The sequence below is a fragment of the Copadichromis virginalis genome, linkage group LG3, assembly GCF_057382275.1.
Source record: "Copadichromis virginalis isolate Kocher_CV1m ecotype Utaka linkage group LG3, C_Virginalis_male_GT1.1, whole genome shotgun sequence".
In the NCBI taxonomy this organism is placed as follows: domain Eukaryota; kingdom Metazoa; phylum Chordata; class Actinopteri; order Cichliformes; family Cichlidae; genus Copadichromis; species Copadichromis virginalis.
Genome location: NC_140620.1, coordinates 42812857 through 42838009, shown reverse-complemented (window position 1 = coordinate 42838009; position 25153 = coordinate 42812857). Strand labels below are relative to the sequence as shown.

The 25153-nt window shown below is 42.1% G+C and overlaps 1 protein-coding gene across 1 annotated transcript in view; it reads left to right on the top strand.

The window, feature by feature from the left end:
- The window catches only part of arap2 (ArfGAP with RhoGAP domain, ankyrin repeat and PH domain 2), a 166868-nt gene that overhangs the window by 48782 nt on the left and 92933 nt on the right, over positions 1-25153 (top strand). Inside the window, exons 9-10 of the mRNA XM_085451178.1 lie at positions 10660-10766; positions 24718-24917. Of these exons, the coding sequence (XP_085307304.1) occupies positions 10660-10766; positions 24718-24917 (307 nt within the window). The remainder of the gene's footprint in view (positions 1-10659; positions 10767-24717; positions 24918-25153) is intronic.

Here is a 25153-nt window from a genome sequence, read left to right as displayed (position 1 = left end):
AAGAGTCAGAAACTGAGAGATGGAAGTAGGAAGATGAAGTGAACAGGGTGGAAAGACCAGTTCGGTGCAGGGCTTGCATGAGTGAGAATCGAGCGTTGGTGGTTTTGTAAGAAAAGGAGAGAGTGATGGAGAGCAAGAGCACAGGGAGGGAGGTAGACCATAGCCCTGTTCAAGTTCAGTGGAGTGGAGTATTTAATCTAACATGATGAACGAGCTATTGGAAACATCATCCTCCCAGCTCCTCCTTCAACACCCCTACCCCATTTCTCATGGACCGTAAGCCCCGTGATGGAGCTGTGGTTAAGGTCACTTAAACACCAAGGTAAAGAAAGTCAGACAGTGCGCAAAGTGTGTCTCTCACACACACACGGTTACTCTGAGAACCATCTCTCTGCCATGCCCTGCATAGGCAAATTGGCACAAGCAGAGTGACTTGTTTCGTGTCTTATCGTGTCGTACATCACAAGTGTTGCCCACTTTGTTTTCACTCTGGTAGCTGAGGGATTGATTGATGGTTGAATGATCATATTTCTCGCTGTCATCTTGTGTATAATTTAGAATTCCTCCCAGTTCCAAGTTAAATCTTAGCTGAAATGAAAACTTTCAACATGCAGTAGAGCCTTTCCTGGTGGAAGGGGGGGGGGGGGGGGGAGTACACAATGAGATTGCGACTGAAATTTTAATTAATCTTTGCTTTAATTAAATTCTCTGCTCTTCACAAGATCTTCTCTGTGAGACTTAACATCATCCAGAGACTTCGAGGCCGTTTTGTAGCACTGATGCTGCGACTGAATTTGAGATCAAGGCTCTTCGTTTTTTGTCTTCATACCTGATTTAGCTGAAAGATAACAAATTCAAATCTTTTGCTGTGTAACAAGAGCAGTTTACACCTGCCTTTCTTTCTCTTTTCATACTTGGAAGCCGTGATTACAACACTTGCATATTAAGTTGATTTTTTCTAAGATGGCGCCGGTGAGGTCGGCTGCCGTCACGACTGCTCCGACCACTTTTTCTTTGTCTTTGTTTTTTAAGTTAGTTTTCAGCGTTTCTAAATCAGCAAAATCATCACCATTGGGTACATTAGGTATGACAGTGACACTCTTGTTTCTATTGGTATACAATGTACTCACAATTCGAAGTTTTTAACTCCGGATCCGAGCTGGCCGAGTGAGATCTCGAGGGAGAACAAAGGGAAGCGGCGGCGGCCTAGAGGGAAGCGAGCCGGCGTCAGGAACAGGCTGAGAGCTCGTGCACACCGCACACCTCTGCCTAGCATCCTGCTCGCCAACGTCCAGTCACTGGAGAACAAGCTTGACGACCTCAGGGCCAGGATAAAGTTCCAGAGAGACATTCGGGACTGCAATCTCCTCTGCTTCACCGAGACATGGCTGAACCCAGCGGTGCCGGACCACGCCATCCAGCCGGCCGAGTTCTTCTCGGTTCACCGCATGGACAGGACACGGGACTCGGGGAAGTCAAGGGGAGGCGGCGTGTGTTTAATGGTGAACAACAACTGGTGCAACAGTGCGAACGTTGTTCCTCTCACACGCTCCTGCACACCAAATCTGGAACTACTGTCCATCATGTGTCGTCCTTTTTATCTACCTCGGGAATTTACATCGGTCATTGTAAGTGCCGTTTATATTCCACCACAAGCGGACACGGTCACCGCCTTATGCGAGCTGCATGAGGCACTCACACAGCACCAGACACAACACCGGGACGCTGCGCTTATTGTGACGGGGGACTTTAATAGCGCCAACCTCAAACGCGCAGCGCCGAACTTTTATCAACACATCACCTGCCCCACCAGGGGTGAAAGGACACTGGACCACTGCTACACTACGGTCAAGGACGGCTACAAGGCACAATCCCGCCCCCCGTTTGGCAAATCTGATCACGCCGCCATCTTCCTCATGCCAAAATACAAACAAAGGCTGAAACAGGAAGTTCCGGTTCAGAGGAAGGTCGCGCGCTGGACGGATCAATCGGTGGCCGCGTTACAGGACGCACTCGATGACGCAGACTGGGGCATGTTCAGAAACAGCTCCGACGATGACGTCAACGTGTTTACGGAAGCGGTTGTGGGATTCATCGGGAAACTAGCGGATGATACCGTGGAGACAAAGACTATCACAACGTTTCCCAACCAGAAGCCGTGGGTGGATAAAACCATCCGCGACGCTCTGAGATCCCGCACCGCTGCCTACAACACGGGACTCATGACGGGGGACATGGACCCGTACAAAGCCGCGTCATATAACGTGCGGAGGGCGGTGAAAGAGGCGAAGCAGCGCTACGGGAGGAAACTAGAGTCACAACTCCAACAGAGTGACTCTAGGAGCCTGTGGCGGGGACTAAGGACAATAACGGACTATAAAGCACCAACAACCGGTATGACGAACGCGGCCGTGACTCTGGCAGACGAGCTGAACACTTTCTATGCTCGCTTCGAGGCTGCAGCTAAGGTCTCCAACAATGCTAGTGTTAGCGGCGCTAACGGCTGCAGACAGGAAGATACTGCCAGCACCGGAAACGTGCTCGTCATCTCCGAGCATGAAGTAAGGAGAGCCTTCAAGAGAGTGAACACCAGGAAAGCAGCAGGACCAGACGGCATCCCAGGTCGTATCCTAAGAGACTGCGCATACCAGCTAGCTCCTGTGTTCACTGAGATATTCAACATCTCTTTATCTCAGTCGGTGATCCCCACATGCTTCAAAGAGTCCATCATTGTTCCTGTCCCGAAGAAACCCCACCCTGCTTCTCTCAATGACTATCGCCCTGTAGCCCTCACCTCAGTAGTGATGAAGTGCTTTGAACGCCTGGTCAGAGACTTCATCATTTCTTCACTACCAGACACACTGGACCCACTACAGTTCGCTTACCGTCCAAATCGTTCCACAGACGATGCCATCTCTCATCTCCTCCACACATCACTCACTCACTTGGACACTAGAAGGGGGAATTATGTTAAAATGCTCTTCATAGACTACAGCTCTGCATTTAATACCATAATTCCCTCCACACTCACCACCAAGCTGGAGCATCTGGGACTCAGCTCATCTATGTGTCAGTGGATCTCCAACTTCCTAACTGGCAGACCACAGGCAGTAAGGATGGGCGGACATGTCTCAGCCTCCACCACTCTCAGCACTGGAGCCCCCCAGGGGTGTGTTCTGAGCCCCCTGCTGTACTCTTTGTACACATATGACTGTGTGGCCACTACCAGCTCCACCACCATCATCAAGTTTGCTGACGACACCGTCGTGGTGGGCCTGATCTCTGATAACAACGAGACGGCCTACCTGAAGGAGATTAGGAATCTGGAGAACTGGTGCCAGAGGAACAACCTCCTTCTAAACGTCAGTAAGACAAAGGAGCTGATAGTGGACTTCAGCACTAAGCAGGAGAGGAACTACCAGACCCCCGTCATCAACGAGTGCCCAGTGGAGAGAGTGGACAGCTTCAAATACCTCGGAGTTCACATCACGCAGGACCTGTCATGGTCCTGTCACATCAACACCGTGGTGAAAAAGGCCCGACAGCGTCTCTACCACCTCAGACGCTTGAGAGACTTCCAACTGCCCTCCAAGGTGCTCAGGAACTTTTACTCGTGCACCATAGAGAGCATCCTGGCGGGAAACATCTTAACCTGGTTCGGGAACAGCACCATGCAGGACAGACGAGCTCTACAGAGGGTTGTGCGGTCAGCTGAGCGCACCATCCGCTCCGAGCTCCCTGACCTGCACTCAATCTACAGCAGGCGGTGCTGGACCAAGGCCAGGAAGATCGTGAAGGACCTCAGCCATCCCAACAACAGACTGTTCTCTCTGTTGAGGTCAGGAAAGCGATTCCGCTCCCTGAAGACCAACACAGAGAGACTGAGGAGGAGCTTCTTCCCGCAGGCGATACGGTCTCTCAATCACACCACCACACAGTACTGACCCACACATACAGTTCTTACACACACACTGGACTTTCTGGACTTTGGTTTTGCACAACACTGGTCACTATATTCTTCATTTCCGGTTAATACTTGTACAGCTGCTGTTATTGTGTATATATTTATTTAGATTTAGATTTCTTCATACATTCTTATATAGTTCTATATTGTGTATTGTGTATTTTGTTGTACAGTTATTTTATTTTCAACTTTAATTTATATATTTATCTTTATCTTATTCTTCCCAGTTAAATTTACCCTTCATTCTAATTTGTGTTGTACAGTTATTTCATTTTTAACCTTAATTTATATTCTATTCCTTCCTAGTTAAATTTACCCTTTTTAATTTTTCATATTTATTTCCTATCTTATTCATAGCCTTTCCTTTTTTGTTTTCTTTAGGTCACGAGCAGTTGTCCAAGCATTTCACTACATATCGTACTGTGTATGACTGTGTACGTGACAAATAAAATTTGAATTTGAATTTGAATTTGAATTTGATTGACTAATTACAAATTAAATACTGTTCCTTTTAGCTACTGTTCCTTTTAGCTACTAAATACTATCCTGTGTTCAGTGGTACTTTCCTGTCTTAGCTGCCTGCTGAAATGTAGCAGTGAGAGCACCAAAGGCCGCTTAGTTGCAGAAAAACTAAAACATTCAAGATGCTAAAAATGGTCAGAAGGTAATTGCACTGTGGGGTAATGAATCTCTCTGGGTTCATCAGTACAGACCACTTTTTTGACAGTACTAATTTGATTGGTTATTAACACAATAAGACTAAAACAAGCTTTGGTGAGCTGGTTACTGGTTATGTATTCAAAGACACAACAAACAGAACAAATGTAATCATCAGACTAGCGAGGGGGCAAAAAATATTCAAGGCTCTCCCTGAAAAAGACGTCGTGTTGACGCGACCATATGTTAGTCTGATGGTGCCTTTCTAGATGTTACCATGTTACTTGCACAGATTTCTCTTTTCATATTACGTACTGTGGATGATGAGAGATAACCAGTCTGCACATCATCATTCTGAAACTGGAGAGAGAGTTTTGCAGATTGTTGAACCTCTGCCTATCTTTACTTCTGAGAAACTCTGCCTGTCTAAGGTGCTCTTTTTATACCCAGTCACGTTAGGCCTCTTTTTTACTAGCACCTGCTCGACTCGACTTGACTTTATTCAGTTTCAGGCGTTTTAATGTGGGTGGGATTGTTATAGCAAGGCGACCTCAAGTATCATGACTTCATTTGTATGATACATACAATGGAGGGCATTGAGGCGATTGTATACCAGCTGGTTGATCTGTCACTAAAACGTCTGCACCTCGTCGTGTACCTATTGACTTAGCTTGGAACTCTTGCCAAGTAGGTACTATAAAAGGTACTTGGTACTGGGGACTACCACCTAATGGAAATCCCTAAGAACAGAGTCCAGCTGAGGCCAGGGGCCTGGGGTGGCCAACTCCAGGCCTCGAGAGCCGGTGTCCTGCAAGTTTTGGATAACACCCTGGGTCAACACACCTGAGTCAAATGATTACTTCATTACCAGGCCTCTGGAGAACTTCAAAAAATGTTGAGGAGATAATTTAGTCATTGAAATCTGTGATGGATCAAGGACACATCTAAAACCTGCAGGACACATGCTTTCGATGGATGGAGTTGGACACCCCTGGAGTAAGGCGCTAGTGGAAAAGAAGCATTACTGACCTCTTGCCAATCTGAATATAAAAGCGTTTCGCTGCCAAAGGTTTGTGTCTCTGTTCGCAGTTGTTGTCTATCACATATAGACAGCCTTGAAGCCTGCGCTGCCATCACACTATTTTCAGTAACATCGTGAGTCGAGAAAATGGACCAGACAGCATGTGAAGCTAAAACTGAATGTGACCACAAGTTGCGACTAGACAAAAGCTCACGGTGGGGTTGCACTTTCAATAATTTTAACTTTATTGTAATCAAACACCATCATGCAGTAAGTTTACACCTGCTGCAGTGCCCAGCAAACACGTTGCTGTTCCTAGTCATTGCTGCACGCACACTCAGGACTCATCTGATCTCAGCTGCACACAAATAAAGATTCATGACTGTCTTGTGTGTTTGTGACACTGTCGTGTGTTGTCAGGTCTGTGGGCAGACGCTGTCAGCTGTAGTCAAATGAAGGTTGCACCGAGAAGATTACTTGCGATGCTTCTTGTAGCTGTCTGAAAGTGGTATTAATTGTGTGTTTGCATGCTAGCATTTGTTAATTAGAACAAAGAGCAGCTGAGGCTGATGGGGGAAATAAACCAAATGAATCTGACCTTCTACTGGAGCTAGAATAAAAGTTTCAGAATAATCAAAGTCCCCCTGATTGAGGTCTGTGCATGCTAAGGTCCGGGTGGACTGACGCTCGTTGGAGTCATGTGCTATTAGTTACAGAAACCTATGATCTTTATGTTTTTTCCAGACAATCTCACGATGGAAGAGCTGTGAAAGTCTTAAAAGTCTTTACAGCTACCTGCAGGATCCCCAGTCAAGCTCTGTGAAAATGTTTTAACCAAATGACCAAAAATGTGTCTTTTATTGGTTGTTGGTTGAAACGCGCCCTCAACCGACTTTGAGGAATACAGAAATTGAAGACCTCAAACTCTTGTCTTCATGCGTTCATGTGACTTCCGTGTTCTCCACCCTGTCGCCGCCCTTCGCTGCCTCGCCGCCCGATGTTTAAAATAATCAAATAGTCTTTTGTCTCCATGTGTGCTCTTTTAAACTCGCCTACCTCTGTGTGAGACGGTGTTACCCTGCATGCTTTTAGAGCAGCTTTAAGTGGTTGAGTGGTCATGGAATTGGAGATAGACGTGGAGCCCTGCCTCTATTTGTCTGGGTTTCTTTCAGAGCGGCTCTGTGCTGAGAAGCGACTGACTTGGAAAGCTCTGAGAGAAATAATTGGAATATTCCAAACGGCCTTTGTGCAGAATTCACGAGGTTAAGCGTGAGCGAGACTTTGTCCTTCACGCCTTGTAACAGTTCTCGAGATTTTGTTGATATGAGCTGATTTTTTTTTTTTACTTTTTTAAAATAAAAAATTAGTTTCACCTCCCTGAGATGCTTTGCATATGGACCACAAGTAGTAAGTCATACACATGCGTGAGAACATTCGCCTTAGGGCCTTTTCCCCTCTCTCTCCTCCTATAAGCGCCATTAATGCCTCCTACCCCTCAGCAGTTGTAAAAAGGGTTATTTTTTTTACCTCTAATGCCTTTGCTTCTTCTCTCCATCCCTCCATACTTGGTGAATTAATTGGAGAGGGCAGGAGGCTGCAGCACATATTGGGTAGGTAACGAGTGGTGAGGGCTGGACGGCCGCTAACACCCAACTCTCTAATTGGCTGCCCGAGTGAGATGAGGGTCATTAGATATAGGTGACTGCTTTGCCCTCTCGGCACATGCATTCAGACAGGCGTGAACACTCATGCCTGCATGCACGCGTACACATGCAGACATCCTTCTGCTGTCATTTATTTTTCTTCCATGTAAATCGTTTGTCCTTCTGCGGGGCTTTTCGTGTGTTTTCTTTTATAACGCCACATCGAGCTCCTCTGCTGATCTGAACGGACGGCAACTGCGAGCTTTGAAGGAGACTGCATTTCTACTCCATGAGCCCCACGCTCTCATTACAGCGTCATGCGTCTTCAAACCTCTGAACGCGCTGAACTTAAAAGAGCAACAACTGTACACGGCTGTAATTGATAGGAGAGAGAGGCAAGTTTTTGCTGCCCTCGAGGCCCTCGCGTCAAAAGTTTCAGCTCAATTAGGACCTGGCCATACAAGCCTCACTCTCACATTATCTCTCTCTTTCTCTCCGTCGCTTATGTCATCCTCTTGTGAAATCAAAGGGTCTTAATTACTCATAAAGCTTCACGGGATCTCCGCATGACGCTGCCTCGTTGTCCTCTCCTGGTATCGTTGCGCGGAACTGTGGGACGGGAGAATAATTGGTCGCGCTTTTCACTACAGTCCTCTAAATTTGTTTGAAGTAGTCTAATTGGGGCTAACGATGGCCAAATGAAGATTTTGACAACATTAGCCTCAATTGATCCAGCCCACACAATAGCAAAAAGATCAGGCTGGAAATGCTGCAGCATGAAAAAATATTTAAGTAAACTTCCATCTTGGATTGCAATCTGTAAAATCTGGCTGCTCTGAGAAGGTGGTTGCTAATTATTTAGCAAGAGATATGGCAGCGCTCTTCTCCTTCACACACACAAACACGCGCACACACACGTGCGCGCGTCTTCTCACCGCTAGGTCGTGCGTTTCCAAAAAAAGCGCCTAATCAGCGTCGATGGCGTAGATTCATTTCCTCCTTTGTTTGGGCGTAATTAGTGCAAATTGTTTTCGCTGCTGATGAACAGTTAGCGCAGAAAACACACATGATTTATAGCTGGCACAGCGTGGCAGCGTTTAGTGCTCCTCACTTAAGCAGTATTTGTAATTCGCTGTTGGAGTATTTGTGAAGATGGTGTTTTATTCTGGCTTTTTACACACAAACACACGCACTTTCTCTGTCAACTGCTCAGCTGACCCCTCGCCTGTCTCACCCACTCTCAGTGAGGATTATCATGACCTCCCTTCACATGCACGTTCTCACCGGTCTCTCCCTTCCTCTGTGTTCTCGCGCTCTTTGTCACCCTCATCTTTTTGAGTCACGTCTTTTTGGCTTTGTCTCAGTGCATCAGGGATGCTTTCGAGTGTGTATTATTCTTTACTGTAAAGTTGGAACCCCTCGGATTTCGGCTCTGTTTTGATATTTTGCTTATATGTGTGGGAGTGGGTGCGCTTCTTCCGTCTCCCCGTCTGTTTTTCCGTCTCTTTCTGGCTCGGAGCTCTAGGCTATAGAAAATGGTCTAAACTGTTGTGAGTGTTGAGGGTGAAGTGGGAGAAGGGAGGGGCATGTAGAGTTACAGTGGAACTTGTGAAAACTGTGCCTTTGCACATAACCCCTATTTTCTGAAATGTGCCTCAGAAAACATTGAAGCTGAAAGCTCGGGTTGGTTTGGATTCCCGAGATGAAACTTTTGGCTTTAACAGAGCTTTGCTGTTATGCGCAGGTATACTCTCCCTATCTCTTTCTGGTTTCTATTGCTTTCTATGTGTCTCACACACATACACACTTATCCCGGTGTATCTCTGCAACACACAAACACGCACACCACATACAGAGGCAGTTTGTGCGTCACTGGTGAGGAGAGGAAGAAAGTCAATGACAGTTCAGCAGGTCCCTCTCACGAGTCTAACATTATATCCACTTCCTGTGTGTGTATATGTATATACTATATAATATACAGCTGTGACTGTGCTTCTTCCTCAGTGTTGACATTCAAGCCTCATTTGAGTAACAGGTTGCGACTTTAATGAGCTGACCTGTTGATCCCACCTTATTAAGCAGGGTCTGTAATTTGACCAGAAGGGGCTTGAAGTGCTGCCCAGTGGTTGAAGCCAAATATTTGCAGGGCCCCTTAGGGAACATTGTTTTTAATATTTTCTGCATTCATTTTCAACTTGAAGCATATGTCTGTGCTTTAAAAGTGGGGGAAATAAAGATGTACAGGAAAGTAACACTCTTTTAGTGAGGAAAAAAAAACTTTCGCAGTTTGCTTCAGTACAATTCAGAATGCCATGTTAGGCCAACACTTCACAATCAATTTTGATGCTTATTTATTTACTAAGAAGATAAAAGGGGCCTTTAAGAGGCAAATAAGCACAACATTAATAGAGTCCGACCGGTTTGGCAGCAGGCCGATATTAGCTACTTTCCAGTCTTTCAATACCTGCATTTATAATGGTCATCCATCCATCCATCCATCCTTCCATCCATCCATCTATTCATGCATCTATTCTCTTCCAGCTATCCAGTTGAGAGTCATGGAGAGTCATGGAGGGCTAAGAGACAAGGGCCAAGACACAGGCTACACCCTGAACTGGCTGTTGCAGGGATAACAGATATAAATGGACAATTCATGGTCACATTCATACATATGGCTAATTTATAATCACTAGATAATCTAACCAAATGTAAGTCTTTGGACTGTGGGAGGAAGCTGAAGTACCTGGAGAGACTCCACAGACATGGGTTGAACATGTAAAACCCACACAGAAAAGCCCCAGACTTCTTTCTCTTTGTAGGAGAACGCTGAGATTATTAGCTTGTTTGATGAGCTAGAATAAAAATTAAAAAAGCAATTCAAAGTACAGTGAATTTTAATTCATTAAAATACTTATTTGCATCCTTATTAAGACTAAGCTGAGAAGATTCAAGGTATTTAATTGTGTACTTTCCAAACATGATGTTAGCGTAAATGTCATGTAATATTAGCTTAGCTTAGCTAGCCTCTCTGTTAAAAATTTAAAAGAAAGACTTATGTTTTGTGTATTCTGAGTTACGAAACGTTTGGTCATGCTTGTTTGTTTTGTTGCAAAGATGCAGGTGAAAAGAATAATGAAAAAAAAAATGTAGAAATAACGAGTGTTTGTGTCCAGTTGTTTCTCTTTGGTTCTAGCCTTAATGCTAGGCTAACGATCTTGTGGCTTTAGCTCCATATTTAACAGTGAGGTAAACACTCAATCCTGTAATGTAAGAAGAGGATAAACGGTTCCTTTTTATATTTTTTGCTGAGAAAATGTGAACAATCTGTTAAATGGTTATCATTTTTTTTCTATCTTTGTGTTTGTGATTTTCAGGATTACAAAGCGGGGCTGGCTGTCGCTGAAGTGGAACTGACCGCTGCCAACATCAGAGACGTGGACCGCAGGGGCTTTGAAATCAACACGCCCTTCAAAAACTTCTGGTATGTCTACTCTTCATTTGTGTTTGTGCACGGCTGCCTCACCAGCATGTGTACGGCATGTAGCTTGGCATGTTTCTGCACGCTTTTTCCACCAACAAAGAGCTATTCATGCTCGGCTGCACGTGATATTTGATTTGTCTTTTTATGTGTGTGAGAGAAGAGTGCACTCTATCCGTTTGATCTTTCAGCTCTTACCTTAACACATACTCTGCTTCTTATTTCTTTTTCATCTTCTCAAAGACGAATGTTGGAAATGATGGCGCCCCTCGCCTTCGATACAGACTCTCTTTTAGCCAGGTTGACATTGTACACCTCCACATTTGTTTAAATCTTACCATAGGAGGCTGTGGGAAGTCAAGACATGATTTCCAGTTCTCTTACAAACAAATCCTGCAGGATCATCTTCTAATTCTAGCCACACAGTTTAGGAAATGTCCTTACAATAAGTCTCTTGTTACACTTTACTCTAATCTCAGAAGTCATATCTCACAAACCATCCATTACGGCTACAGTAAAGGGTGAGGACAGGGGTTTTAGTTAAGCTGCTCTCATATATTGAGGGTATTAACAGTCACACAGTATGATAAGAGTTTAGGGAACTTTCAGTCAAATAATATTCACATAGTGGCCTCTTTCTTTCTTGTAACAGAGGTGGAGAATTTATTCACCAGTATCTTGTATTTTTTGGGAGTGAATATTAATGAGATGTCGCTGTTTGGAAGAAGTTGATTTCTTTCTGTTTTTGTTCTTTTTGTACGTGCTACCTGCCTAACACCTCACTTCATTTCCTCCCTTCATTTTAATGAAATGTGCAAAAAGAAAACTATCCCTCGCTCCTTATCTGTGAAAAACAAGAGTTCAATTAAGCTGATACAGTCAAATGTGCTGATGAAGGGAGCTGGATGAGAAGTGTTACTTTGTTAGTGAAAATGATTTAAAACACTGTTTTAGCAGAGCCTCTGAAAAAGTGGAGTCAAACTACACAATAACAGCCACACATTAACTGCATCTCTGCTATATTGCAGTGATTGAAGATGCCTCTTTTGTCAGGTCTCAGCAAGTTCATGGCTAAATCCTTGACTTATTAGATGCATTTGCAGTCTTGGCTTAAGTACCAAGTCAATGACAAAAATTGTGAAAACACAACCATGCTTCATCTTCATATAACGGTGTAGATGCCACAGGCAAGAAAACTGCTGAAAATTGAGGGGTGGAAACCCCCCCCCCCCACATATATCAGCAGTGGTGCATAAAGAAAACAACTGCAGTTCATCAACCTCAAAGACAGGTATTTGATTTAGTGCGCACAATTCAGCGTGTGCAAGTTTCAGCTGTTCACCTAATTATATCATCATGATGTTAATTAGCTACTCTAAGCTCATTGTGTTCAGCAGTTTTGTTTCAATATATATGTTTTTTGTATTAAGTGTTGTGGAGTTTCACAGATATATTTTCTAGTACAGGGCATGCACATGTACACTGTGTGCACACACAAGGAGGCAATAAATATACTTATAAGGTGCTTATGTGCAAATATAACCAAGTAACTGTGATATGCGAGTGATCTGGCTCTACAGTTACTCTCTTGTCCCTGTAGGTTCTGGTTAGACCAGGCTTCTGCTGCAGTCACTTTCAGTTGCTGCTTGTTTGTGAGTCTCTGCATTCAGTTTTGTATTTAATAACTGATGAGCTGCCCTTTTGGGTTGAGATCAGATGACTGACTTGGCCATTGAAAAATATCCAATTGCCTCGTGAGACTCCTGCAATATGCTTTGGTTCATTATCCAGGCACTTTTGTAGCATTTGTCTGAATCTGAGCGGGCAGTAAAGCCCTTTACACTGCACAGTTCATCCTGCTGCTTCTACCAGGTGTCACATGGTCATTAAACACTAGAGATGTGTAGATGTTTTCTGGCAGTCTCTAATCCGTCCTCCTTATTCTTAAGTGTAACCAGTAATTGTAGACACTTGATGATGATATTTCTACCTCCTCGAGAGTGTTTTTGACTTGATTAGATGTTGTGAAGGAGTTTTCCAGACTGAGAAAACAATCCTGTAATCATCTAGTTTAGTTGTCATGGTCAGCTGGTCGGTGCATTTATTCTTGAGAAGATTGTTGCAGACTGTTAACTTTGGCCGCTGCTAACGTTTTTGCTGTTTTCCTGGTAGATTTATGTAGTATTTTCTGTGTAATGATGGTCTCCCTCACCTGCACTAACATCTCTTGGTACGTCATATTGAGAGTTCTAGTACCAAATGCAAGTTCTATACTTAATTTTTGATAAAACAGTCCTCACCTGGCCATCATACTGTTGCTGGTTAGGCTCTCCAAATGTATAAAAATGGCTGTAACAATACCTGGTTAAACCCCTTGAATTAAAGTTGCATTTTAATCACTTAAATGACTGTTTGATTTAATATGAGCTTTAAAGCTCAAATCTGAATGAGAAAGAAAACTTTTAACTTGTGGTTTTACACTCGTTGCTAATGTCCCAAACTTCTGAATAGATAATATTTGATATTACTGCCAATTAAATACAGTAATAGAGAGTTTAGTCAAAGCATCACTGCCTCTACAGAAACATATAGCCGTGTATCATCTGCATAACCACAGTAGCAAATATTATGCTGTCTGATTAACAAGCGGCCACATGTATAGTGAGAACATTAACGGGCTCAGATAGCTGCCCTGTGGAACTCCATAGGAAGTGTCACGAGTGGCTGATAGCTGACCTCCAAAGATGAAGTATTTCCTGTCGGTGACCGTTAATCTAAATCATTCAAAAACACAATTATAAAAAGTAAAATACGGACAACAATCTTATCATAAGTTAGCCTAACTATGAAGGTTATTATAGTTAACTAAAACCAAACTAAAAGCTAAACCTAGATGTGGTGAAACTAAAATAAAAATGAGACCATCTGCTGTAGTCACATAAAACAGGGCCATCATCCAGGAACCTGTGGACATTACTGTAATAGCGAAGGCGTTGTCCACTGGTATAATCATAGACTTTGTTCTTTGAGAGGTAAAAATAATAATAAAAATGATAACACGATTTGCCTGTTACACATGGTATAAGAGAAGCAATGCTTCTTCCTACTAATAATACTAAACATTAGTCGTTACTTTTTTGGCTCTCTTCAGATAAATGTGCACGATTCTGAAAACAGCTGAGAGATTTAGAGCTGAAATGATCAGTTTTTTCATAAACAAATTAATCTGCAAGGACTCGATGAAATACATAATTGAGTATCATCTTGGTCTTCTGTAGTAGATGTTGAATATGTTCAGTCTATCAACAGACAAGAGAAGCAATTTGCAAACCTTACCTCGCCTTCAAGGAAACATTGATGGACATTTTTTGCCATTGTAGGATATTTTGCAGACCAAACGATTAATTCATGGCAGACAAACTGAGACTGAAACAAATTGCTCTGTTATGCAACCTGGACAAAACAACTTGACCAACTTTTTTGCCCTGCAACGATGATGCAGGATTTCATCATTAAGCCCGCCCAATCAGCGAGTTACCTGTCGGTCTGCCAGGCTCCATTTTTACTCCTCGTGGTTTGTTTGTGGCAGATCTAAATAACGAGGCTGCAAATTTAATATTTCATTTCTGGACCAGCTGAGCAGAACCACAGATGTGAACGTGACCTTAGTGGTTACATATCTGAACAAACAAAAAAAAAGTTTCTTAAACAGGAGCTCAGTCAAAGCCATTGAACCAAACTTATTTTCATTGTCAGTCATTTAGAATAGAATAGAATAGAATAGAATTCAACTTTATTGTCATTGCACATGCACAGGTACAGGGCAACGAAATGCAGTTTGCATCCATCCAGAAGTGCTTTAGTGATATAGATATATTACAATATATATTAGCAATAGTATAGATATGTGAGTATATTACAGAAATGGGTCTATTATGGTATGTTATAATGTACACGGTATGAAGTATGTTGTGAATATTCTATAACTATAAGTATGTACAGGCTGTAGTGAGTACAAGCTATGTACAGGATATGAACAGGATATAAATATGAAAAACTATACAGAATATGAAATAAATAACTTTACAGAATCTGGGATATACAGCTATACAGAAATGGGAACTATGCAAGTTGTAAACAGTTGTAGGATTAAAAATTATCGAATGTACAGAATGATTATTTACACAGAGCTATACAGTAGTGCAGTTAAGATAAGTGAGGGTGTAGATAGTTTCTACAGAGGCTATATAAAGTGCTAGTGGTTGTGAGTGGTGGTTCAGTCCATGTTATTATTGTGTTTGAGGGTACAGTTGTCCATTGTGGGTGTGTGTATGTTCAGTCCATGAGTTTAACGTGGGTCAGATGTCAGGAGGCAGAGTTCAGGAGTCTGACAGCTGTGGGGAAGAAGCTGTTCCGGTACCTGGTGGTCTTAGTCCGGAGGCTCATTTAATACAAATGTATGCGCTTTTTACCCTTTGTTTTCCTTTGGGGTGTAACTAATGAGCAGCCGTGTCACAAAGTTAAGCCTGAGCTCTAATGAGACAAAAGAGAAACTCTTCATAAGTTTGCTTTTACCGCATTTAGCAGCACTCCTGTCAAATCACTGTGACGGAGCATCTTGTAACTCACCGCATCCGCCTCTTACAAACTATAAACATATTGATCATAGCGGGGCGTACACGATCACCATGCTTTTTTATGAAGTCTCCTCTGGGAGCTTTGTACAGGTATCTCTGCCTCTGTAGGGCACAAAGCCTTTCAGGTGCCTCGAGTCCTGTGGGCCTGCGATCAATGAGCGTGCTGCTTGTTTGTGCTGTAATGGCCCATTTAGAATACAACCGTCACAGCTGCCTGGACAAAGCACGGCTCGTTTGTTTGCGTGTGCTTTTTGCACCGTTTCCTCTTTTCAGCCCTTCCTTTTTTTCTTTCTTTCTTCTTTTTTTTGTGTTGCCCGTTGCCTCGCGTAAAGATTTTTATTTTTGCTCTCATTCCTCCACGTGTCTGTTGTATATCCGATCGATCTGTTTGTGTCAGCTCCCTTAATGGTCCCATCGTTTGGCACCTTCGTTAATACGCTGGATGTAATTGCCATTTTGTAAGGACCCCCAAAAAACCGAACACAAATGAGCTCCCGAATAGTTTTGATGAGATGATTTTAGAAAAGGTTAGAGTGTGTGTGTATCTCTGTGTGAGAGTGTGTATCAAATCGATTGGTAGCCCTGGGAGCGTTCTCCTACCTGCTCAAGGTGGGGATTAGTGAGAAATTCATCTAATCACTTTAAGCTGTGGAGACTCACTTTGGCTTTTCTATTGTTTTCGCTGCCGTTAAGTGGACGGTCCGTTGTGTTGGATACAATAGCAAACTTTTAAGAGTAGAGGGAATGACAATGAGGCACAGAGGAGAGGAGACGTCGGCAGGCAAAGACGTTCAACTTTGGGGAGAGAGAAAAACTTTGGGCTCATGATCAGAACACACTTGTGCTACAGTAAAGCTGCAGATAAATGCCTAGCTCAAGGGCATATTGGAGAAAATCCATGTTTGTCTGCTTTGTTTTTTGTTTGTCTGATGTGTATTGAGGTCTTTGGACAGTTTCACAATTTTTCTGCCTTGGACAGAAAGTATTTGGTAATGAAAGCTCTCGGCAGCCTGGTGTTTGGGCTGTTCTGAGTGCGGGAGCTTTGGTTTTTTGAAGGACTCATTACTGTAAAGTTTTTCAAATGTAATCTGTTGCCCACTGATTCCTTTCAGCTGCATTGTATCAAGTGAACAGAAAGCGATCTTGAGGTGGATAGCGTAAAAATAAAAAAGCTCTCTCTAAAGCCATTAAGAAATCATTGCTAGAAATCACCAGGGGTAAGCGTTAGGGCTGGGCGATATATCGAGTTTTTTAAAAATATCGATATATTTTCATACGAGATATAACGAGCTAACCGCGCTAACGACATGCAGCCAGGAGGGGCTGCACGGCCTAAAATCCTTTCATTTTCTCAAAACTCGACAGTGCGCCTTATGTATGAATTCTGGTTGTGCTTACTGACCGCGAACCGATTTTATGTGGTACACAGCGCTCAGCAATCTGTCAAAAAATGTTTTAATATGACTTTGCTAAGCTACGGAGCTGCACCGCTTGATGGATTGTCTTGGAGGATTAGGGCTACCGGGGAGGAGCCTCGCGGAGTGATACGTACTGTGCTTCAACGTAATATTACCGTACTGTGTGTGTGTATAAGGACCACAAACGGCACCTGTTCAGAGACGTGGTGCAGCTGTGAAATCTGTCTCTTTGTTACTATGCTCAGCGTCTATTAGTTTACATTTTGACTGCACAATTGTGAGCTTTTTGTTATGCACAAAAAAACATTGTTTTCTTTTATTTATGGACCATGATTATTTAATAAATGCTGATAATTTATTTTTGAATAATTTCTTCATGTACATCTACGCTGTATGTAAATAAAAGCGCCCACATCTGGGACACAGTGTGACTAGAACTCTCTTTTTGTTCTTAACTTATGGCTTTAAAAAAAAAAAATCGAGATATATATCTTATATCGCCATCCAGCTAAAAAATATCGAGATATGAATTCTTGGTCATATCGCCCAGCCCTAGTAAGCGTTCGTAATTTGGAAAATGACCCTTAAAATGGTGGTTATATTTCTCTAGTCACCGTCCCCGTGTCCATTTCTGCCGCGTTACTGTTTGCACCTGTCTGTGAAAACTGCCGGGCTCCGGTGTTGTATTTGCACATTATTTCTTTTTAACTGTGGATTTTGTCTGCCATCACTTTCAGTGTAATTGTTGTTGAGGTCTTTTTTTGTGTTTCCAATGGGAGGAATGATTACAGTGTCTGCTGAAGGCCACTTCATGTTTTCAGCATGTGTGCTCACACACAGCTTCAGAGTGGAACTCAAACAGCCTGTGGCTTGCGCACACTTCTACTAGTTCATCTAAAAAATAAAAAGTAAAAAAACCCCACAAAAGGCGAGAAAATCTTTAAAAATTTATTTTTTCATAGTTTAATTGAAAAGGATACATGTTCAAATATGTATTACATCTCATGTGCAGAAATTCAAGTCTTTTATGTTTTATTTTTGATGAATATGCTTTGTGAGTCATGAAAAATAAAAAATCCAGTATCTCAGATTATTAGAATTTCATTTTATTTCAAGTTGGAGTAAATTACTTTTCACACAGTGTAAACACAGTGCATCTCTCAGTCTAGTTAAGTCCTAAGAACTATCATCATGGGAAAGACTGCTGATTCAACAGGTGTCCAGATCATGATAATTAACACCCTGCACAAGGAGGATCGCCATAGGAGGTCATTGCTGAAAGGCTGGCTGTTCAGAGTTCTCTACTGAAGTATATTAATGGTAAGCTGACTGGAAAAGAAATGTGTACAAGTAACAGGGATGACTGTAGTCTTGAGAAGATTGTCAAGAACTTGGGAGCTTTCCATAGGGGGACTGAGGGTGGTTTCAGTGCATCAAGCACCAACACGCACAGTCTTGTAAGGTCTTCTGGAAAGGAGCTCCAGCTGTTGTGTTGCTAATGCCATGCCACTCATGTACCAGCGACAATATCGGCATCTTATCTGGGCTAAAGGGAAAAAGAACTGGACTCATACTTAGTTAGCATTCCTCTTTTCAGAAGAAGGTAAATTTTGGATTTCATTTTGAAGCCAAGGTCCAAGAACCTGACGGAAGAGCTGAGAGGCACATAATCCACGATTTTTGACGTCCACTATGAAGTTTCCACAACCTGTCATGATCTGGGGTACTGTGTTATCTGCTGGTGTTCTTGGCGGTTGGTCTACTGTGTTTCATCGTGTCCAAAGCCAACGCAAAATCTGCCAAGTTTTGGACAACGTTTCCATCTTCCAACAAGCTGTATGGAGATATTGCCAAAACTACTACCACATGGTTTGCTGCTCATGTTATTACTGTGCTTTACTGGCAAACCAACTGATAGGAACCCCCAAAAAACAATCTTTTGTCAAGATGAAACTAGGGCTGCACGATTAATCGTTAGAAAATCGCGATCTCGATTCATACTTATGTGCGATCTCATTTCCAAATGACAACGATTTAAAAAAAAAAAAAAAAGAAAAAAGACGACGATTGTACTGCATTTTGATCCGGGACGTAATCTGCATGAAAACAAGCGCTCACTCTTCCTGCTCAACAAATGACAAGGGCGGAGCCTTATACCACGTGATACAGAAGCTGTGCCGTGTGATGCTAAAATTAGCAGGGAAAAAACAACGGAGAGCACGTCAGGGATGACGAGAAAGTGACAGGAGAAAATCCGTCCCGGTCAACCACCCAAATATCAATAACGGGAACAGCGCTTCCCTATACCCGTCGAACTCCCGCAGGCACAAAGAAATTACGGAGGCTATTACTTATCACCTGACCAAAGATATGGCTCCCATCAACACTGTGCAAAACGAGGGATTTAGGAAAATGATCAACACCCTAGACAAACGCTACACAGTGCCGTCCCGCAACTATTTTTCTATTGTTGCACTACCTGCTCTATACACGCAGCGTCGAGCAACGGTGGAGACGGAATTTCAAGCAGTACAACATTTTGCGGCAACAACAAAATGTGAGACATTTGTTGTTTTTATGTTTATTTATTGTTTTTATGTTCAATCTCAACTGTTACGAAGTTGATGTGCAGTTAACCCTTTAAAGCCGGTCGGAGCGGACACGCTCCATTTTGCGTAACTATTTTTAAATCCCGGTAGCTCTGCAATCACGTAAGCTAGCGCAATAATTTTTTTTGCATATGAAACCGGAGGAGTTGTACTTACATCTTATGCCATCAGCTTGTCCTAAGTCAGGGTTTCCTTCCACATATAGCTTTGCAAAAATTGCATAAAAAGCACTTGCAGCAACAAAAACATAATATTCCAGAAGCACGCTTTGCCGATCCGATCAGCTGTTCATAACACTTCCTACGTCCATCAACGCGAACTATCGCATGTCCCCCTTGACCTGCCAGGAACCGGAAGTGACGTCATTTTGCGGAAATGTAGTTTTTTACCATCTGGCCTTATGAGCCCATACTTGTGTTTTTAAAAGTTATGTTTGACTTTGTCTTTCTGTGTCGTTTCTGGGATGCTTAGGACTCATATTGCACTGCTGGAAATAGTTTATTTTTATGCATATGCTGGTTTTTTTTTGCAAATTTGCATTATAATATTTATTTTCGTTTTTCCTGCAGTATGTGAAAATTGGTGTATTTCAAAAATAAAACTATGAAGACACTTAAAATAAATTTCCTGTGGTAGGAAACTAGTTTGTGCAACTTTTTTGTATTTACAGTTTTGAGGGATAAGCCTCTTAAATTTCTCTAACTAGAAATATATCTTAAAAAAACAAAAACGATTTTCAATTTATTTGTAGTTTATTGCACTTTTTTGCAATTTATGTAATTACTATGCACTTAATACATACATATTATTAAAATCTGGGCTATAATGGTTGTATTGATGTATATCAACTTAAAATGCTCCCAAAAATGGCTCCACAGCATGTAAAAATATAATATAAGCTCTGGCGGACTTGGTTCTATGGTAGGTCTTAAAGGGTCAATAAGCGCAATAAATATTTATACTGGAAAAGAAAATCGTGAGAGAATCGTGATCTTAATTCTAAGCCAAAAAATCGTGATTCTCATTTTATGCAAAATCGTGCAGCCCTAGATGAAACACATCAAAGCCAAAAAATACAGATGAGCTGAACCTACTATCAAAGCATTCTGGGCTGGACTTCAGCAGAGCTACAGGCCTTGATGCACCGATGCAGTCGATTATGGTACACAAGGCCCAATAAGGTCTTCGGGGTACAAATGAAAAGACTTTTAAGGAGTTGGACATTTCTCTATTGTAGATCATTTTACACAGATGGGTGATTTAAAATTTTTTTTATTATTATCTCTTAGTGATTTTGTTCATTAATAACATTGCAGATGGACATAATGATAGATGCCACTCATGTAGAATAACACGGTCAATTTAGTGGTGTCAGTGACGCGTGGTTAAATACATTTTTAGACTGCAGGATATGAGCTCTGTGGGATTCTCTCTGTAAAGGAGGGCAACTCTAAGAAGTGATGTTTGTTGGTTTCTTGTCAAGGTCATAGGGGCTGTATTGATTATCCACAGTTAAAAGTGCGTCACTCTCTCCGTAATAAACACCTCTGGGAGTGACTAGTTGTCATGGCCAGATGAATTTTTCAAGAAATATTGAGGTTCTCCATCTTAAACTGGCTGTTACTCAATATATAAGTGCTATGTTTAACAAAAACTATTTCTCATATAACAAGCCAGAGAAACTGAGAATGTCAAGCCACTAGACTTCAAAATTGGATTACCAAATTTGATAGTCATAGGGCTTTTTGTGTAAAATACATTTTCATGAGTGGGGAGTTAAATTAAATCCTTGGGTGAATGAGGAATCTTGAAGCTGACTTCAGAGAGCGGACCATGAAGGCCATGTAGGGCATTTGAAACTTACTGTTAGAGGGTCTTATTTAATGGAATTGCTTGACTTTTCTTCTTGTTCACTCTGTATTTCAGATGAAATATGGAGCTAGATGAGCTGCTTAACTTACTATAAAGACTACAAACCCAATTATAAAAATATCACATTGTGCTCAGAGTAACATGAAGACTCTAGGATGTCATTGTACCTGACAAAGAAATCGTTTGCTATCTATATCTCAAAGAAATTGTTTTCCTCATTTCCTAGTTAAATGTCTCTTAGCTTAGATTTAATCGACGGACGTGAGCGGCATTAAGCTTTATTGGAAAAGAAGATGGCACACGAGTAATGTATTTACACCAATTTTATTAACCATTCTTCCCAACATTCAGTAAATTTCTATAAAAACATTTATATATTTCCATGGACTCGACCATCTTCAGGATTCACTTCCATGGGTGGAAATAATGTCAACCTTGAAGTGACTAAAAATGTAGAACCTATAGCTGTTTGAGCCTGGCTCCAAAAGCAAGTTAATCCTATGATTAACTACAGTACACAACTTTGCATTTTTAAAAAGAACGTTTGTAACCTTGAAGCCTGGAGTTCCCCCACCCCTGGTCTACAACTTTAATGAGTGGCGATATCGTATTGTAGCCTGAATTCCCCCCCATGTTTTCTAGAATAGAATCAACATGCCGATTGCTTTGAAGTCTTTTTGAGCTGGTTTTCAGCTTTGCATTGTGTTGTTGGCTTTGTGTTTATATGTAAATACTAAAAGATTGTGTGTATGGCCTCTTTTAAAGTAACAACCCCAAAACTTTCATGACAATTGGATGGAAAGCACTAGAATGGAAAGATTAGGATTTTAGATTTATGGCGCAGTGCTATTTTCCATATAGTTGAGCATCCCATCCTTACAGTGTATGGATTCAGCTTGCTGACTGACTTTAGTAGGCTTAGCTGATAAGTTAGAAATCCAATTTCTTGTCCGAATATGGTAACTCATAGCTCCAAATAACCAACATTGCTACAGACAAAATGCTAGGCTTTAAAATATGAATTGAGTCCAGAAACTGGTGGACAACATTGCAAGGGCTATATCTGTCTTTTATACGGCTGAACAGCCACCTGTGCAGAATTTTCAGGACTTGCCAGCACGCTACACTATTTATTCCCAAAGGGGGCCATGACATCAAAAAGAGATAGAACATTGCTAACTGGCTAGCTAGCTAGCATTAGCGTTACTAAGAAAGTTTGGTTTTACTGGTATTGTGTCTTCATGTTTCTCAGGAATGTAGTTTTTATTTATTTTAAGGTTTAGGTTTTGCGCACCTAGTTTTCTTCTTTAGGTTAGTTTCAGCTAACTATGATAGCCTTTGTTTCACACTCAACTTTTTAACCTTATTTGAGTAAAGCACTGAATGTAGCCACACTTGACTGTGTGAAAAGCACTTCTGCAATAATAATAGCAAGTATTTAGTAGCTACTTGCTATTATTACTGCCTAAGGGTGTGATTTAAGGCCCTCGATTAAATGACTTTCAGCTTTTCTAAATGGCCAGATAATTACATGGAAGCAGCATGAAATAGCACCAGAGGATATAAGGTTGTAGCTGTTGCTGGTAAGGGTAATTGACAGATTTCATCAGAATACAAGACTGCTTGTAAAATGTCCAACTTACAGTGCAGATGCAAGAAATTATTTACCATTAGCTTGTAAAGCAGTATAACCTCTCAATCTCATCCATTTTTGGAGGTCTTCATTAACAGAAAACTAGGTGTATGATTCAAATTTCCATTCAAAATTATTTTATTTTCCTTCCGTTTAATGTCTGTTGTCCTTAAAGCTGCAGTCTGTTTTATGGCCTTACTTTTGACCCAGCCTTCACTTCATATCTGAAAAAACTCTGACACCTTCACATACTCCTGTGCCGCCTCCCATCGGTCCCTTTGTGGTTTTTCCGGGGCCGTGTTGCAGTTGAGCAGACGGTGTGAGCAGTCATCTCTTTTGATGGGCCCCGGGCAGAGACCAGTGGGCACAGAACAGCTGAACCCAATCAACCTATCGATCTCGCCTGGGTTACTTGAGCGAGGCTGGCCTGGTGCACATCCTCTGCTCTAGGCTACCCTCACCTCGACACTCACCCACCCTCACCCACACCCCTCTGACTCAACATCTTGAGTCTTACTTTACACTGGTTGCCAGGTTACCATGGAGACCGCTGGTCCCATTTCTCTTGTCTAAGTGCTTCTTTCAGTCAAGCTAGGGTGCTCTCCGTCTCTTTCCCCTCAGTTTTATATCTCTGTCTATCTGTCATTCCCCCTGCCTGTCTCTTTGTCTCTTGCTTGCTCCTGCTTCAGCTTATACGTGCACACAGGCTGCTTGTTACGCACATTTGGAATACATTTAGATAATACTGAGATAGTCATTACTTTCAGCAGCTTCTTCTTCAAAATGCACGCAAAATGAAACACTGTCTTCCTCATTGGAAACCTCTGCTTTCTGTCCCTGCAAGATGTCTGCATGAGGGCTTGTTAGGTAGTAACAGACTTATACTGTGTGTGTGTGTGTGTGTGTGTGTGTGTGTGTGTGTGTGTGTGTGTGTGTGTGTGTGTGTGTGCGCACCAAAAAAAAAATCTATTTACTTTGGAAAATTAATGAGAGCAACATGAGTAGATTGAAATATTTGCAAATGACATGCAGTGCTTGCATATAAGGCCTCTTGAGTATGAGCAATCCCTCTGAAATAAGACCAATAGTTGGAGAAATCTCATTAATCTCATCATTGTAGCTGGGTTATTATAGTGCATGTAAACCTAAGTGACTGTTAATGATGTATTCTCCCAAATATTCTTAATGCGCTTGGCTACAACTAACAAATTGCCATCATGTGGCAGTAATTTCACTTACTGCACCCATGTCAACAGAAGGAGCACCATCTGTATTGCCAAGCTCATCTCACTCCTTTGCCTAGCCTTTTTCAGATTTACAGAGCTCTTGCTCCAACTCGTGCTGGAGCAACAGTGTAAATCTGATTTAAAAATATATACATATATATTGAAGCTATAAATGGGTTATGTTTATCCTTTTTTTTTTTCCATCAGCACTTTTTAACTTTTCTGGGTCTAATGTAGAAATAATATCCTGAAAGAAAGGGGGAAAAAAACACTCCCGCATTAGAACTTTATAGATTTTAGAGGTGCATGGTGAGACATATTGATTTACCTGCCCCCTTCCCTCCCCCCTATCAATTTCACCAAAGCTATTGCAATCACACGTAGGCATACACACTTAGCACCCCCGTTCCCCTCCAAAACTACTCCAAATACTGCACACCCCCGTAACCCCTGCCAAGCGATACTGTGCTGTTTAATTGCTCTCTCAAATCAAATTAATAACAGTGAGGTATGTGTTGGGTGGGGGCAAAAAATAAAATAAAAAAATCAATTGTTGCAGCTTCACGGCCGAGTCAGAACGCGAGAAGCAGGAGTGGATTGAAGCGGTGAAAGAATCGATTGCCGAGACACTCTACGACTATGAAGTGGCAGAGAAGATCTGGTTTAAAGAGGCCAATAGAAGCTGCGCCGACTGCCGCGCGCCGCAGCCGGAGTGGGCGTCGGTCAATCTGGGTGTGGTCATCTGTAAGAAATGCGCAGGTAAGGAACACAGGTATGCTTCTCTGCTTCTTGTGCAGACACACACATGCTGGATGGAGGTGGGCATGCTGCTGATAATAAACATAATGTACATGAATGTTTTTCAGAGTCACATTTTTGTGCCAATGAAAGCCGCCCGTCAACAGGGTTAATTTAAAAGCTGCGATTCCTCATCTATGAGGATGGATCCTTGGATTATTATATTTAAGCAGCTGAATGATGAAAACACATAAAAA